At 38.5% G+C, this 16,900-nt stretch overlaps 1 protein-coding gene across 2 annotated transcripts in view; it reads left to right on the top strand.

The window, feature by feature from the left end:
* VPS8 (VPS8 subunit of CORVET complex) overlaps window positions 1-16,900 on the top strand; it is a 295,718-nt gene that overhangs the window by 217,422 nt on the left and 61,396 nt on the right. For both annotated transcript variants that reach the window (XM_070372173.1, XM_070372165.1), the window contains exons 43-44: window positions 1,800-1,969; window positions 5,645-5,810. In XM_070372173.1, the coding sequence (XP_070228274.1) occupies window positions 1,800-1,969; window positions 5,645-5,810 (336 nt within the window). The remainder of the gene's footprint in view (window positions 1-1,799; window positions 1,970-5,644; window positions 5,811-16,900) is intronic.

Below are 16,900 nucleotides of genomic sequence, written 5' to 3'. Positions count from 1 at the left end.
ATTGCCAACATCCACTGGATCATCGAAAAAGCAAGAGAGTTCCAGAAAAACATCTATTTCTGCTTTATTGACTATGCCAAAGCCTTTTGACTGTGTGGATCACAATAAACTGTGGAAAGTTCTGAAAGAGATGGGAATACCAGACCACCTGACCTGCCTCTTGAGAAACCTGTATGCAGGTCAGGAAGCAACAGTTAGAACTGGACATGGAACAATAGACTGTTCCAAATAGGAAAAGGAGTACATCAAGGCTGTATATTGTCACCCTGCTTATTTAACTTATGTGCAGAGTACATCATGAGAAACGCTGGGCTGGAAGAAGCACAAGCTGGAATCAAGATTGCCGGGAGAAATATCAATAACCTCAGATATGCACATGACACCACCCTTATGGCAGAAAGTGAAGAGGAACTCAAAAGCCTCTTGATGAAAGTGAAAGAGGAGAGTGAAAATGTTGGCTTAAAGCTGAACATTCAGAAAACGAAGATCATGGCATCTGGTCCCATCACTTCATGGGAAATAGATGGGGAAACAGTGTCAGATTTTATTTTTGGGGGGCTCCAAAATCATTGCAGATGGTGACTGCAGCCATGAAATTAAAAGACACTTACTTCTTTGAAGGAAATTTATGACCAACCTAGATAGCATAGTCAAAAGCAGAGACATTACTTTGCCAACAAATGCCCGTCTAGTCAAGGCTATGGTTTTTCCAGCGGTCATGTATGGATGTGAGAGTTGGACTGTGAAGAAGGCTGAAGGCCGAAGAATTGATGCTTTTGAACTGTGGTGTTGGAGAAGACTCTTCGAGAGTCCCTTGGACTGCAAGGAGATCCAACCAGTCCATTCTAAAGGAGATCAGTCCTGGGTGTTCTTTGGAAGGAATGATGCTAAAACTGAAAGTCCAGTATTTTTGGCCACCTCATGCAAAAAGTCAACTCATTGGAAAAGACCCTGATGCTGGGAGGGGTGGGGGCAGGAGGAGAAGGGGACAACAGAGGATGAGATGGCTGGATGGCATCACCGACTTGATGAATGTGAGTTTGAGTGAACTCCAGGAGTTGGTGATGGACAGGGAGGCCTGGCGTGCTGCAATTCATGGGGTCGCAAAGAGTCGGACATGACTGAGCGACTGAACTGAAGGAAACAATACTTTCCAAATACAGGGAACCTTAAATGACATAATGTGATAGCTGTGAAATATCTTTATGTGACTTAATGACAGATGTCACAGTCTTGAGTAGATTTAAATAGCTTTTAAGTGCTGATTGGAAAATGTGATCTCTTGCCCAAGGGAGATGAAAAATGAGTAATGACCATTAGCTTTTCCAGTGAAAAGTTAATGTGGAATATTGCTATGGATGCAGTTTGTATTTAAAAAATCAGAGTATTTTTTTAACAATTGTTAGAACTTTGAGCAATTCAAAGAGAGCTTATTATATGAGTGTTAATAAATAAGTAGCTTTGGGTTAATCCAGTCATCTGAAAGCCATCAGTACCAAATTAAGCCACAATGATGGCAGAGTACTCATTTCTCCATAGTAACTAGTGACAGCCTTTTGATAATTATTTTGAGACTCTTGATGTAGTACTTATCAGTACTTGTGCATTGAAGTTAACCAGTTAAGTCTGAGGTGCTTTGATGTTTATTTGATCGATTTTATGCCTTTGTAGTATATTCCAATTCAGCTATGGTTGAAAATGAAGCAAGTGCAATTGAGAGACTCAATTGACTCATCCCCTCTGTCTCTCACTTTATAAACAACTTTTTGTTGATTTCTTTTTATTTTTCTCATTCATAGACCCTGCTGGAAACGACAACTAGCCTTCTAAACCAAGATCTGCATTGGTCATTGTGTAACCTGAGAGCTTCAGTTACCAGAGGACTGAATCCAAAGCAGGATTACTGCTCTATTTGTTTGCAGCAGTACAAGAGACGCCAAGAAATGGCTGATGAAATTATTGTCTTTAGGTAAGAGAGGGAAGGAAACGTAGTACATATGAGTGTGTACATGTATTGCCAGGCAGGAGCACACATAGACGCACAGCCCCAGTCCGCCATTCTGGCAGTGAACAAAACAAGGCAGAGTTCCTGTTCTCTTAGATCTTATATTCTGCATAGGGATCAGGGGGAAAGAGTATTAGAGTGGTCAGGTCACAAATAAATACAGATAATGAGAGCTATGGAGAGAAATAATACACAGGGTAAGGGGATGGGAAAAAGTGTTCAGGGTGAGAATGCTATTTTAAGATATGATAATGAGGAAAGATATGTCTAAGAAAGTGACATTTGTGCAGAATGCGAGTAGTAGGAGTGAAGGTTAGGAATATATTTTAAGAGAAGAGCTAACTTGCTGATGTGAAGTGACAGGCAAAAACATCTTCAGCCCAAGCTACTGAATGAATGTGGTACTGTCCTCTAAAATAAGAAGAACAGGCATAAGGACCTAGGGAAATCAAGAGTTTTGTCTTGGAGATGTTAGGTTTGAGATGCCTTTTAAACATTTAAGTAGGAATGTCAGGTAGACAGCTATTCTAGTCAGAGATATGTCCTGGAAATATAAATTTAGAAATCATCAGCATGTAAATGATATTTAAAGCCACAATGCAAAGAGAGAAGAAGTCTAGTGCAAAAGTAGAAGGTTTGATCTCAGGAGGAAACAGCTCATCCAGAATATATAGATAGAGGCAGTGTAAGATGGACTCTAGAGCCAGGCTTTAAACCTTGAGTTCAAACCTTTACCCTTCCACTTCCTAGCTATTCCAGTGAAGTTGCTCAGTCGTGTCCAACTCTTTGCAACCCCATGGACTGTATGTAGCCTACCAGGCTCCTCCATTCATGGAATTTTCCAGGCAAGAGTACTGGAGTGGGAGTGGGTTGCCGTTTCCTTCTCCTAGCTATTAGACTTTGACAAATCATTTCATCTCTTTACATCTTAGTTTGTTTATTTGTAAAGAGGGATAATAATGGTACCTACTTGCTAGAGTTTTTGTGAAGATTAAATGAGATAATTTACATAAGACACTTAAAACCATACTGACATACAGTAAGCACTGTATAAGTGTTAGCTTCTGTTTTTACAGATAAAGATTGGTAGATTTGGTGATTAGAAGGGAAAGTATTTCTTATCACATAAAGAGCCCGTTCATTCAACAACTATTTATCAAACACACTATGTGTCAGGTACTGTTAGAAGGGATAGGGTACTAGATGAACAAAACAAAGGTTTTGCTCTCAGAGTTTACACTCTAGTGAAAGAGATAGACAAGTGAAATGCCAGATAGTAAATAACAGGGTGGGGAAAAAAAAAAAGCATGTTAAGTGAGATGTAGAGTGTCTGTGGGAGAAGATGTTTTATGAAGAGTGGTCAGGGAGAACACCACTGTTCAGATGATTATGGACAGGTAGTTAAAAATGAATTAATTAATAAAAATGTAATAATTACCATGAGTAAATATGGTATAGAAGAGAGAGAACCCTGGGAACTAGTAATTTGTGAAGAGTTGTTAGAGAAACTTAAGTGACATTTGAGCAGAGACTTAAGGGAAGTTTCCATGCAATATTGGGGTAGAGTGCTCCAGACAGAGGATCAGCAAGTGCAGAAACCATGAGGCAGGTGCTTGGCATACTTCTCTGGAAGTGAGTGAGCAGGCTAGCATTGCCTGAGCAGAGTGAAGAGAAAATGATAAGAGATGACTTCAGCAGCCAAATCATGTAGGAACTAAATCATCATGAAGAATTAAACTCTTACTCTGAGATGAAAAGCCATTGGATGGTTTTGAGGATAGGGTTGACACAATATAATCTATGTATTGAGGATCACTTTGACTGCTGTGGTGAGAACGGACTGCAGAATATCAAGGGTGAAAGTGGAACGACCATTTAGGCTAATCCAAGTGAGAGATCTCCAGGAGCATATTGGGCACCTACTGACCTGGGGAGTTCCTCTTTCAGTATCCTATCATTTTGCGTTTTCATACTGTTCATGGGGTTCTCAAGGCAAGAATACTGAAGAGGAACTAAAAAGCCTCTTGATGAAAGTGAAAGTGGAGAGTGAAAAAGTTGGCTTAAAGCTCAACATTCAGAAAATGAAGATCATGGCATCTGGTCCCATCACTTCATGGGAAATAGATGGGAGAAACAGTGGAAACAGTGTCAGACTTTATTTTTGGGGGCTCCAAACTTACTGCAGATGGTGACCGCAGTCATGAAATTAAAAGACGCTTACTCCTTGGAAGGAAAGTTATGACCAACCTAGATAGCATATTGAAAGGCAGAGACATTACTTTGCCAACAAAGGTCCGTCTAGTCAAGGCTATGGTTTTTCCTGTGGTCATGTATGGATGTGAGAGTTGGACTGTGAAGAAGCTGAGCGCCGAAGAATTGATGCTTTTGAACTGTGGTGTTGGAGAAGACTCTTGAGAGTCCCTTGGACTGCAAGGAGATCCAACCAGTCCATTCTGAAGGAGATCAGCCCTGGGATTTCTTTGGAAGGAATGATGCTAAAGGTGAAACTCCAGTACTTTGGCCACCTTATGCGAAGAGTTGACTCATTGGAAAAGACTCTGACGCTGGGAAGGATTGGGGGCAGGAGGAGAAGGGGACGACAGAGGATGAGATGGCTGGATGGCATCACTGACTCGATGGACGGGAGTCTGGGTGAACTCTGGGAGTTGGTGGTGGACAGGGAGGCCTGGCGTGCTGCGATTCATGGGGTCGCAAAGAGTCGGACATGACTGAGCGACTAAACTGAACTTAACTGAAGTGAGAGATGGCCCAAGATGATTGTAATGAAGTAAGCAGTGATGGGATTCTGTATATATTCTGAAGGAATAGCTGACAAGATCTGTTTATAGATTGTATATGAGGTATGAAAGAAGGAATAGTTTTCGGCCTGAGAAACTGGAAGGCTCTAGTTACTATTTAAAGGCTGGATGAGAGTGTGCATTGAGGGTGGGGTTTGGTGGAAATCAAGAATTTGGTTTGGGGCATGTTACATATATGGGGGAGGATAGAGAAAAGATTTTAAAGACTATCGAAGAGAGAAAAGTACTGACTTCTGAGGTGGTCCAACGTTTCAGGTTGGAGAAGTGAGAAGGAATCAGTGAAGATGACTTAGAATTACGCTCAACACTTACTTCTGGAAGTTTTATTTGGTAGCTTAATGTAATTAACAGGAAATTTCTTTGTAGTAATGATGTTAGAATTTACTGTATAGTAGTAACATTTTTGTGAATGCTTATAAATCAAATCATGACTCTCAAATTTGAAGAGAAATACCACTCATGTCATTATCAAATGACTTAAATAATTATTATTTTCCCCAGTTGACGTTGTTCAAACCATCTAAAGATGTTTCATAGTTTGAGAAATGAGCGGAAGTTCAACTCACCCCTGGGTAGTTTGTAGTCAGAGAACTGTGATGCTGTTGTACTCACAACTGAAGTGTACAAATACATGAGTCTGGATTTTGAAAAAGAGAGGAGAGCAACAAGTAAATCTCTTTTCTTATTTCTTAAACTATATACCCACCAATGCATTTCAGCTTACTGGAAATAATTATCACTTTTAAATACTGTCTAATACAACTTAGGTTTATGATTTTATGATAATGAAAAGTGTCAATTGGTTACCTTCATTTTGCAGCTGTGGCCATTTATATCACTCGTTCTGTCTGCAAAGCAAAGAGTGCACCATAGAAATTGAAGGGCAAACAAGATGGACGTGCTACAAATGCAGCTCAAGTAACAAAGCAGGAAAGTTGAGTGAAAATTCATCTGAAGTTAAAAAGGGAAGGATAACCCCATCACAGGTAAAACTTGTTTTCATGTCAAGGTGGTGAAGGAAATGGCAACCCACGCCAGTATTCTTGCCTGGAGAATTCCATGGACAGAGGAGCCTGGCAGTATACAGTCCATGGGGTTACCAAGAGTAGGACACGACTGAGTGACTGTCACTCTCACTCATGCAGATAGTCTTTTCTTAACAGTGTCTTTTAGACCTGGCCTCATTTTTTTTCAGGTCTTTTCAGGCCTCAGCAAATTTACTTAGTCTTCTGTTTCCTGCACCTTCCTCCATGCCGCCCTATCCTGTAGTTGACGTTAACATCACTTAGTGAAATGTTGGACCCATTGCTTTTTTCTCTCTGTTTTTGGCTTGAGAAACTGGAAGTCTGTAGTTGCGATTTATTTAGATGTGGAAGGTTAGAAGGGAGCATGCATTGGAGATGGGAGTATAGAGAAAAGAAAGGTTATAAAGATTATCGAAGATAGAAGGATTGACTTCTGAGGTGATCCAGCATTTCAGATTGGAGAAATGAGGAGCAATCAAAGATGATTTAGAATTATGTTTAAATCATCTAACTTATGCTAAATCTTTTTACTTTCATGCATTGGAAAAGGAAATGGCAACCCACTCCAGTGTTCTTGCCTGGAGAATCTCAGGGACGGGGGAGCCTGGTGGCTGCCGTCTATGGGGTCACACAGAGTCGGACACGACTGAAGTGACTTAGCATAGCATATGCTAAATCAATTAAACTTTGAATATTAAGTCAGAAGATAACCCAGGGAAAAAACTCTGACCTGGCTTCTCCCAGATAATAGTTCAGAGTTTCTGCACTCCTGTGGTAGCCACTAGTATCCATATTCATCCAGTAAATACAGAACCATGTGCCAGGCACCATGTTAAATGCTAGAACAAGACATTTGTCTTATGGAGTTTGTATGACAACAAAATTATAAACAGATTTCCAGTAAGTGTTCTCCAGTTCTTTCTGACACCAATTACATGGTGTTTTTTCTATATTCAGTTCTGACACCAACTCTGTCAGTTCTCTGGGTTCCAACTGTATGCCCAGTAATGCCATTCAGTTCTCATACCGACCACCAGAAATTAGTGTCAGACTTTATACATTTAAGGGTCCATTCCCAAGAGACTGTCCTTACTTCAGACACCAGTTACAAATGGGGTACCAGATTACATACTGTTCTATCTGACTTGACAAATTTAGGGGTCCCTATGATCCACTCCCCCAGGTTTAATAATTCAGTAGGACAATTCACAGAACTTGGGAACATGCTTTATGTTTACCTGTTTATTATAAAGGATAGTCAGGAATAGCCATATGAAAGAGATGCATAGGGCAAGGTAAGGGGGTGCCCGGAGCTTCCATGCCGTATCTTGGCATACCACCTTCCCAGTTATCGGTGTGCTCACCAACCCGGAAACTCCTTGAACCTCAACATTTAGGGGTTTTTATTGGAAGTTTCATTACCTAACCATGATTGATTAAATCACTGGCCATTAGTGCTTAGACTCAATATCTAGCCCCTCTCCCCTCTTCCTATATGGGGATGGGGGAAGGATTGGGAGGGAAGAACTGAAAGTTCCAAATCTCTAGTCATGGTTTGATCTTTCTGATGACCAGCTGCCATCCTGAAACTATGTAGGGGTCCCCAAGTACCAGTCATCTCATTAGCATTCAGAAGGCAGTCTATCACTCAGGAGAGTCTGAGAGTTTTAGGAACTATGTGATAGGAACCAGGGACAAAGACTGAATGATATTTTTTATTATACCACAAGTACTTACAGATGAACTGTGCTATAAAAGTAGATAATGAGCAGAGCTGATCTAGACATGAGATGTCATGGAAGATTTCTTCAAAGTGTTAGTTAGCTGCCCCCTAAGCAAAAAAAGAAGATAGAGTTTAAGCACAAGGATAGGCAGGAGGAGAAATATGCCAGGCAGAGGGAACAGTATATAGAATAAACAAAGCACCTCTGCAGGAACTAGACACTGAGTATGATTGGATCCAGAGGGTGAAAGAATGGTATTATATGAAATTAGTAAGTAAACAGGGACCATACTAATTATTTTTATGTTTGTGCTAAAGAAACAAGACATTGAAGGGCTTTAAAGAAGAATATATGATCAAAATAGTAGTTTTTTTTTTAAAGAATAGTGCTTTTAAAAGAACTGCAGTACAGAAAATGAATTGAAAGGAAAACAAGAATAGGTGAATGTAGGGAGACCCAAGAATATTGAAATTATTTTGTGGAAAGAAATAGTAACTTGTACTAGAATGGTGGAAGTTGGAATGGAGAAGAGAACCATATGTGAGATGTGTTTGAGATGAGTACAAACATCAAAATAATTAATATGGTCCCTGTCTACCTCGCTAGCTTCATCTCATACTGCTCTTTCACCTTCTAGATGCAGTTATGCTCAACTTTTAATTCTATATTATTTTCTGCTTTACAACAGGTAACCTATATTTGAGAGGTAGAATTAATAGGACTTGGGATAATTAAATTGGTTGGTGATGAAGGGAAGACAGAGAGAAGAGTCAAAGATAGTACCCAGATTTCTTATTTGAACAACCAAATGGATGGTGGTACCATTTACTGAGATAGAAAGCAATAAATAAAGAACATACCTGAGGGTAAGACAGGAGTTAGAGATGTCTTCTGGATATACAGATGAAGATGTTCAATATGTTTCTGGATTGAAAATTTATTAGTCATCCAGTGCTTCCTTGTTCGCACTGGAAAGGAAAATCAGGAAAGGAAAGGAAAATCAGGTCCTGTGATTTCTAACATCTTTCCAAGCTGAATTCAAATGCAGATGTGGGAACCTTTATTTATGTAGACACCTAAGGCTTTGCATTTCGGTGTACTTCAGTTTTTTTCCCTCTTTCAGGTATATTCTGTTCATAAACAGATTGTGACTGAATGCATATTATCAATTAATTTTTTTTCTTTCTTTCTAGATAGTCACCAGAGGCTAAAATATGCCTTTTTTTCCTTTTTAAAAAAATAGTTGTGTATGCAGTTATATATTTTAATACATAATTTACAAACAGTAAATTCACTTCTGCAAGTTTTGACAACCTCCTTTATAATCAAGACATAGAACAATATTACCACGTCCCTCAAAAGTCCCCCATAGCTCTTTGTAGTCAACCTCTCTTTTCACCCTCCAACCCCTGGCAACCACTGATCCATTGGGAGTTATTTAATACCAGGTGAGATAAAGATTGAAGTTCTTTCTTTTGAATGAAGGTATCCATTGAATTGCCTTTGTACCTTAATCAAAACCCAGTTGACCTTGTATATGTAGGTTTATTTCTAGACTTTCTATTCTATTCCATTGATCTATATATCTGTCCTTGCTCCAAGACTGTGTCTTTATAATAAATCTGGATCAGATTGTGTGAGGCCTTCAAGTTTGTTCTTCTTTCTAACATTTGGCTATTCTACTTGCTTTTCCATATAAAGTAAAAAATCACCTTGTCAGTTTCTCTCCAAGATATTCATGCTGGGATTTTATTAGGATTGTGTTGACTATGTAGATAAATTGGGGGAGAGTTGACATCTTAATGATATTGAGTCCAATCCATTAACATGGTATAGCTCCAATTTATTTAAATTTTCCTTGATTTATTTCATCAATGTTTTGTAGTTTTTGGCATATAAATCTGGCATATGTTTTATAAGGTTCATGGGGAGGGAGAAGGGAGGACGGTTCAGGATGGGGAACACATGTATACCTGTGGTGGATTCATTTTGATATTTGGCAAAACTAATACAATTATGTAAAGTTTAAAAATTAAATAAAATTTAAAAAAAAAAGGAAAAAGTTCGAAGAGCTAAAGCAATTTTAAAAAGGAATAAAGTAGGAGGAATTCCTTCCTGACATGAAGATCTTGTACGTAGCCACAATAATGTAGACTGTATGGTATTGGCTTTGTTACAAATGGGATTAAAAAAAAATTATTTTCTTACTTGGAAATTAAGAGCTTTAAAAATTTTAATTTGTCATAGATATCTTGTAAAATGTAATAAAAGTAAATGTTAGAAAACAAAACAAAAAGTATTTAATGACTTGATATTACATATTTTACTGTTTTATATTTCAATTTCTAATTGTTCATTGCCAAAATATAGAAATACAATTTATTTTGCATATTGACTTTGTATCTAGTGACCAGTGGCCTTACTAAGCTTACTTATGAGTACTTTTTTGTATATTTTTTGGTATTATCTACATAATCATATCAAATGCAAATAATGACTGTTGTATTTGTTTGTTTCCAGTGTTATTTCTTTTTCTTGCCCTATTGCATTGGCCTCTAGAACACAATTGAATAACAATGGTGAGAATCACAATTGAATAACAATGGTGAGAATAGACATCCTTGTCTTGTTACTGATTGTAGGGGGAAGTATTCATTTTTCATTATTCAATATAATGTTAACTGTAGGCTTTTGGTATGTAACCTTTGTATCATGTTTAGGATGTTCCCTTTTACTCCATGTTCTGTTGAGAATTTGTTCCAAGAATGGATGTTGAATTTTGAAGACATTTGTACTACATTGGTTGCCGTGTTCCCATATCCGCACACCCCACACAAGAAAGTAATCTGTTTCATTGACTTTCCTCTTGCCTGCTCTCAGAACATTGAGAGAAGGGAAATTATTTTGAAATTGGATCTGTATGTCAAAGGAAGCTTCATTTCTGAGGCTATCCTATTCTGCAGGGCAGAGGAAATGAGTCCAACCTTTTCATTTCTTTAGGAAACTCCAGTGGGATTACTGATCATCGTCTTGAAAATCTGTTTGATGCTTCCTAATTAATAAAGGAAAATAGAAGGAGAACTATTTTGAATTCCTTATATTTTCTAGCTGTCTGTCTCCTTTGGTTTTCTTAGTAAGATTTTGTAAAAGGATCTAGTGGGTTGGTAATGGAAGGAAACAGAAGATGAAATTTATCAAATATATGCTTTAGATATGAATATGATAATCTTCACAACAACTTTAGCTGAAGGAACTGTATGTAGCTCAGAGAAAGAGGACCAGTATTTGAAATCAAGTTTTTTAAATCATCATCACTCTGTTTTCCTTCTTCCTAACTGTTCTCTTTTTAGTATTCTGACTTTATTGAAATCTGGTAAAGGTTATTTTTAAAGTTCAGTTTAGTTGCTTAGTTGTGTCTGACTATTTGCAACCCCATGGAATGCAGGATGTCAGGCTTCCCTGTCCATCCCCAACTCCCAGAGCGTACGCAGTCAGACTTGTGTCCATCAAGTCGGTGATGTCATCCAACCATCTCATCCTCTGTCTTCCCCTTCTCCCTCCACCTTCGATCTTTCCCAGCATCAGGGTATTTTCCGATGAGTCTGTTCTTCACATCAGGTGGCCAAAGGATTGGAATTTCGCTTCAGCATCAGTCCTTCCAATGAATTGATTTCCTTTAGGATTGACTGGTTGGATCTTGCAGTCCATGGGACTCTCAAGAGTCTTCTCTTGAGAAGTTCACAGTTCAAAAGCATCAATTCTTCGGTGCTCAGCTTTCTTTATAGTCCAACTCTCACACCCATACATGACTACTGGAAAAACCATAGCTTTGATTGGATGGACCTTTGTTGGCAAAGTAATGTCTCTGCTTTTTAATATGCTGTCTAGGTTGGTCATAGCTTTTCTTCCAAGGAGCAAGTGTCTTTTAATTTCATGGCTGCAGTCACCATCTGCAGTGATTTTGGAGCTCCCAAAAATAAAGTCTCTCACTGTTTCCATTGTTTCCCTTTCTATTTGCCATAAAGTGATGGGAACAGATGCCATGATCTTAGTTTTATGAATGTTGAGTTTTAAGCCAACTTTTTCACTCTCCTGTTTCACTTTCATCAAGAGTCTCTAGTTCTTCTTCACTTTCTGCCGTAAGGGTGGTGTCATCTGCATATCTGAGGTTATTGATAATTCTCCTGGCAGTCTTGATATTCACCTTACGCTTCATGCAGCCTGGCATTTCACATGATGTACTCTGCATGTAAGTTAAATAAGTAGAGTAACAATATACGGCCTTGACCTACTCCTTTCCTGATTTGGAACCAGTCTGTTCTTCCGTGTTCGTTTCTAACTGTTGCTTCTTGATCTGCATACAGATTTCTCAGGAGGGTAGGTGAAGTGGTCTGATACTCCCATCACTTTAAGAATTTTCCACAGTTTGTTGTTCTCCACACAGTCAAAGGCTTTGGCGTAGTCAATAAGGCAGAAGTAGATGTCTTTCTGGAACTCTCTCGCTTTTTTGATGATCCAACGAATGTTGGCAATTTGATCTCTGGTTCCTCTGCCTTTTCTAAATCCAGCTTGAACATCTGGAAGTTCATGGTTCATGTATTGTTGAAGCCTGGCTTGGAGAATTTTGAGCATTACTTTGCTAGCGTGTGAGATGAGTGTAATTGTGTGGTAGTTTGGACATTCTTTGGCACTGCCTTTCTTTTTTAAAGTACAATGATACTATGTTGACTGTGCTAACTTGAGATTTCTTACCATTGTATGAACCATTCACATTTTTAATTGTAAGAAAATTTTAAATGAAGATACTAATTCTATACATGATGGTTTTTATTAAGCTTAATTTCATGAGAGTTCTACTTTGCTCTTTCTAATTTCCTTCAAAAATCTGTCACCCTTGGTTATTAAGTTCCTGATCTGTGCATGGAGAGAAACAGAGGTGTGTGTCCCAGTGACTCCAAAATAAGCTGAGACTGCCAGTCAGCTTCCACCTGTTGCTTTCTATCCTCAGTAAATAACTGAATACATTTGAAACTTTTCACTGCCTTTGTAATATGATCCTTCTGTCAAATAGCTTTTTATTTCATCCTTTTCCAAGACTTGAGATGATTGACTTTTTACTTCTTCAGTTACTGACTCTTATTCAACAGGATACAAGTGACCCTCAGACCTGTGGTTTTCTTGGATAAAATCTTTTTTCTTGCCTCTTTCATTTCTGTTTTTCACAACTGATCAATATATATCAGCCATAACTCTGACATGTCAATTTTCTCCCAACAGTTCTACACAGGCATGATTGGATTTATTCTCCCAGAAAGTCTGCTTTCTTCTATAACAAGTTTTTTATTCTTTGCCAGGAAATGTAACAGAAATGACTCAGATATCTTTCTTTCTTCCCTTATTATCACTCCCTCTCCCCTTAGGTTTACAGTAGGCCAATCGGGATATAGGTCCAAAGAATAGACCTTGCAAGTTGAATTTTCTGTTTTGTATCCTCATATATAACTCACAGATAAAATACGTTTGAGAAACTAATTTCAACTGAAATACTCATCCTGCTTTTATCTTAGATTATTCTTTTATTAAATTTAGAGTAGCAAATAACCACCTGTATTGGCACTGATTAGCATTAGAAGAAATTAACTTACTATTATTCATTTTAAAAATAATAATTCTTGGCCAGCAGGCAGCTTAATATAAATTCAAAGAAATATAATGAAAAATGTACTAGATTTTAGTTTTAACATTAATTAACAGGGCAGAAAGTGAAGAGGAACTAAAAAGCCTCTTGTTGAAAGTGAAAGTGGAGAGTGAAAAAGTTGGCTTAAAGCGCAACATTCAGAAAACAAAGATCATGGCATCCGGTCCCATCACTTCATGGGAAATAGATGGGGAAACAGTGGAAACAGTGTCAGACTTTATTTTTGGGGCTCCAGCATCACTGCAGATGGTGACTGCAGCCATGAAATTAAAAGACGCTTACTCCTTGGAAAGTTATGACCAACCTAGATAGCATATTCAAAAGCAGAGACATTACTTTGCCAACAAAGGTCTGTCTTGTCAAGGCTATGGTTTTTCCTGTGGTCATGTATGGATGTGAGAGTTGGACTATGAAGAAGGCTGAGCGCCGAAGAATTGATGCTTTTGAACTGTGGTGGAGAAGACTCTTGAGAGTCCCTTGGACTGCAAGGAGATCCAACCAGTCCATTCTGAAGGAGATCAGCCCTGGGATTTCTTTGGAAGGAATGATGCTAAAGGTGAAACTCCAGTACTTTGGCCACCTCATGCGAAGAGTTGACTCATTGGAAAAGACTCTGATGCTGGGAAGGATTGGGGGCAGGAGGAGAAGGGGACGACAGAGGATGAGATGGCTGGATGGTATCACTGACTCGATGGACGTGAGTCTGAGTGAACCCCGGGAGTTGGTGATGGATAGGGAGGCCTGGCGTCCTGTGATTCATGGGGTCACAAAAAGTCGGACACGACTGAGCGACTGAACTGAACTGAACTGAAAGCTCTTGACAGCTGGCAATAAGCTAACACATTATTATGTGCCAGAAATATTCCAATTGTTATTTCTCTTAAAACTTAAAAAACTGAGAGCACACACAAAAAAGAAAGCTACAGGTCAATGTCACTGATGAACATAGATGCAAAAATCCTCAACAAAATTTTAGCAAACAGAATTCAGCAACACATCAAAAAGCTTACACACCATGATCAAGTAGGGTTTATTCCAGGGATGCAAGAATTCTTCAATATATGCAAATAAGTCAATATGATGCACCATATTAACAAATTGAAAGATTAAAAGCCATATGATAATCTCAATAGATGCAGGAAAAGCCTTTGACAAAATTCAGCACCCATTTATGATTAAAACTCTTTAAAAAATGGACATATAAGGAACCTACCTCAACATAGTAAAGGCCATATATGACAAGCCTAGAGCAAACATTATTCTCAATGGTGAAAAACTGAAAGCATTCCCCCTAAGATCAGGAATAAGACAAGGGTGTCCACTTTCACCACTATTATTCAGTATAGTTCTGGAAGTCCTAGCAACAGCAATCAAAGAAGAAAAATAAACGGAATCCAGATCAGAAAAGAAGAAGAAAAGCTCTCACTGTTTGCAGATGACATGATACTGAACATAGAAAACACTAAAGATAGTATCCAAAATTACTAGAGCTAATTAGTGAATTTAGCAAAGCTTCAGGATACAGAATCAATACACAGAAATCATTTGCATTTCTATATACTAGCAATGAAAAATCAGAGAAATTAAGGAATCAGTCCCATTCACCATTGCAACAAAAAGAATTAAATATCTAGGAATAAACGTACCTAAGTAGACAAAAGAATGGTACACAGAAAATTATAAGACACTGATGAAAGAAATCAAAAATGACATAAACAGATGGAAAGATATTCCATATTCCTGGGTAGTAAGAATCAATATTGTGAAAATGACTATATTACCAAATGCAATCTACAGATTCAGTGCAATCCCTATCAAATCACCAATGGCATTTTTCATAGAACTAGAACAAAAAATTTCACAATTCATATGGAAACACAAAAGACCCTGAATAACCAAAGCAGTCTTGAGATGGAAGAGTGGAGCTGGAGGAATCAACCTTCCTGATTTCAGATTATACTACAAAGCTACAGTCATCAAGACAGTATGGTCTTGATGGAACAACCAGAAATAAACCCATGCACCTATGGGTACCTTATTTTGACCAAGAAGGCAAGAATATACAATGGTGCAGAGATAGCCACTTCAGTAAATGGTGCTGGGAAAACTAGACAACTACATGTAAAAGAATGAAATTAGAACACTTCCTAACACCATACACAAAGAGAAACTCAGAAAGGATTAAAGACCTAAATGTAAGACCAGAAACTATAAAACTCATAGAGGAAAACATAGGCAGAACACTGAAGGACATAAATCAAAGCAAGATCCTCTATGACCCATCTCCTAGAGTAATGGAAATAAAACAAAAATAAACAAGTGGGACCCGATTAAACTTAAAAGCTTTTTCACAGCAAAGGAAACTACAAACAAGGTGAAAAGACAACCCTCACAATGGGAGAAAATAGTAGCAAATGAAACAACTGACAAAGGATTAATTTCCAAAATATACAAGCAGCTCATACAACTCAATGCCAGAAAAACAAACAACCCAATCCAAAAGTGACCTAAAAAAAGACCTAAACAGACATTTCTCCAAAGAAGACATACAGATGGCTAACAAACACATGAAAAGATGCTCAGTATTGCTCATTATTAGAGAAATGCAAATCAAAACTGCAACGAGATGTTACCTCACACTAGTCAGAATGGCTATCATCAAAAAGTCTACAAACAATAAATTCTGGAGAGGGTGTGGAGAAAAGGGAACCTTCTTGCACTGTTGGTGGGAATGTAAATTGATACAGCCACTATAGAAGACAGTGTGGAAATTCCTTTAAAAACTGGGAATAAAACCACCATATGACCCAGCAATCCCACTCATAGGCATATACCTAGGAGGAAACCAAAATGGAAAAAGATGCATGTATCCCATTGTTCATTGCAGCACTATTTACAATAGCAAGAACATGGAAGCAACCTAGATATCCATAGACAGATAAATGGATACAGAAGTTGTGGTACATATACCCAATGGAATATTACTCAGCCATAAAAAGGAATCATTTGAGTCAGTTCTAATGAGGTGGATGAACCTAGAGTCTATTATACAGAGTAAAGTAAGTCAGAAAGATAAATACCGTATTCTAATTCATGCATACGAAATCTAGAAAAATGATACTGAAGAATTTATTTACAGGGCAGCAACAGAGAAACAGACATAGAGAATAGACTTATAGACATTGTGAGAGGGGAGGAGAGGGTGAGATGTATGGGAAGAGTAACATGGAAACTTACATTACCATATGTAAAGTAGATAGCCAACAGAAATTGCTGTATGGCTCTGAAAACTTAAACAGGGGCTCTGTGTCAACCTAGAGGGGTGGAATGGGGAGGGGAATGGAAAGGAATTTCAAAAGGGAGGAGATATATGTATAACTATGGCTGATTCAGAGAAGGCAGTGGCACCCCACTCCAGTACTCCTGGAAAATCCCATGGGCAGAGGAGCCTGGTAGGCTGCAGTCCATGGGGTCGCTAAGAGTCGGACACGACTGAGCGACTTCACTTTCACTTTTCACTTTCACGCATTGGAGAAGGACATGGCAACCCACTCCAGTGTTCTTGCCTGGAGAATCCCAGGGATGGGGGAGCCTGGTGGGCTGCCGTCTATGGGGTCGCACAGAGTCGG

This window comes from Bos mutus, chromosome 1, assembly GCF_027580195.1.
Source record: "Bos mutus isolate GX-2022 chromosome 1, NWIPB_WYAK_1.1, whole genome shotgun sequence".
Lineage (NCBI taxonomy): Eukaryota > Metazoa > Chordata > Mammalia > Artiodactyla > Bovidae > Bos > Bos mutus.
This window is presented reverse-complemented; position numbering and strand designations above follow the sequence as displayed.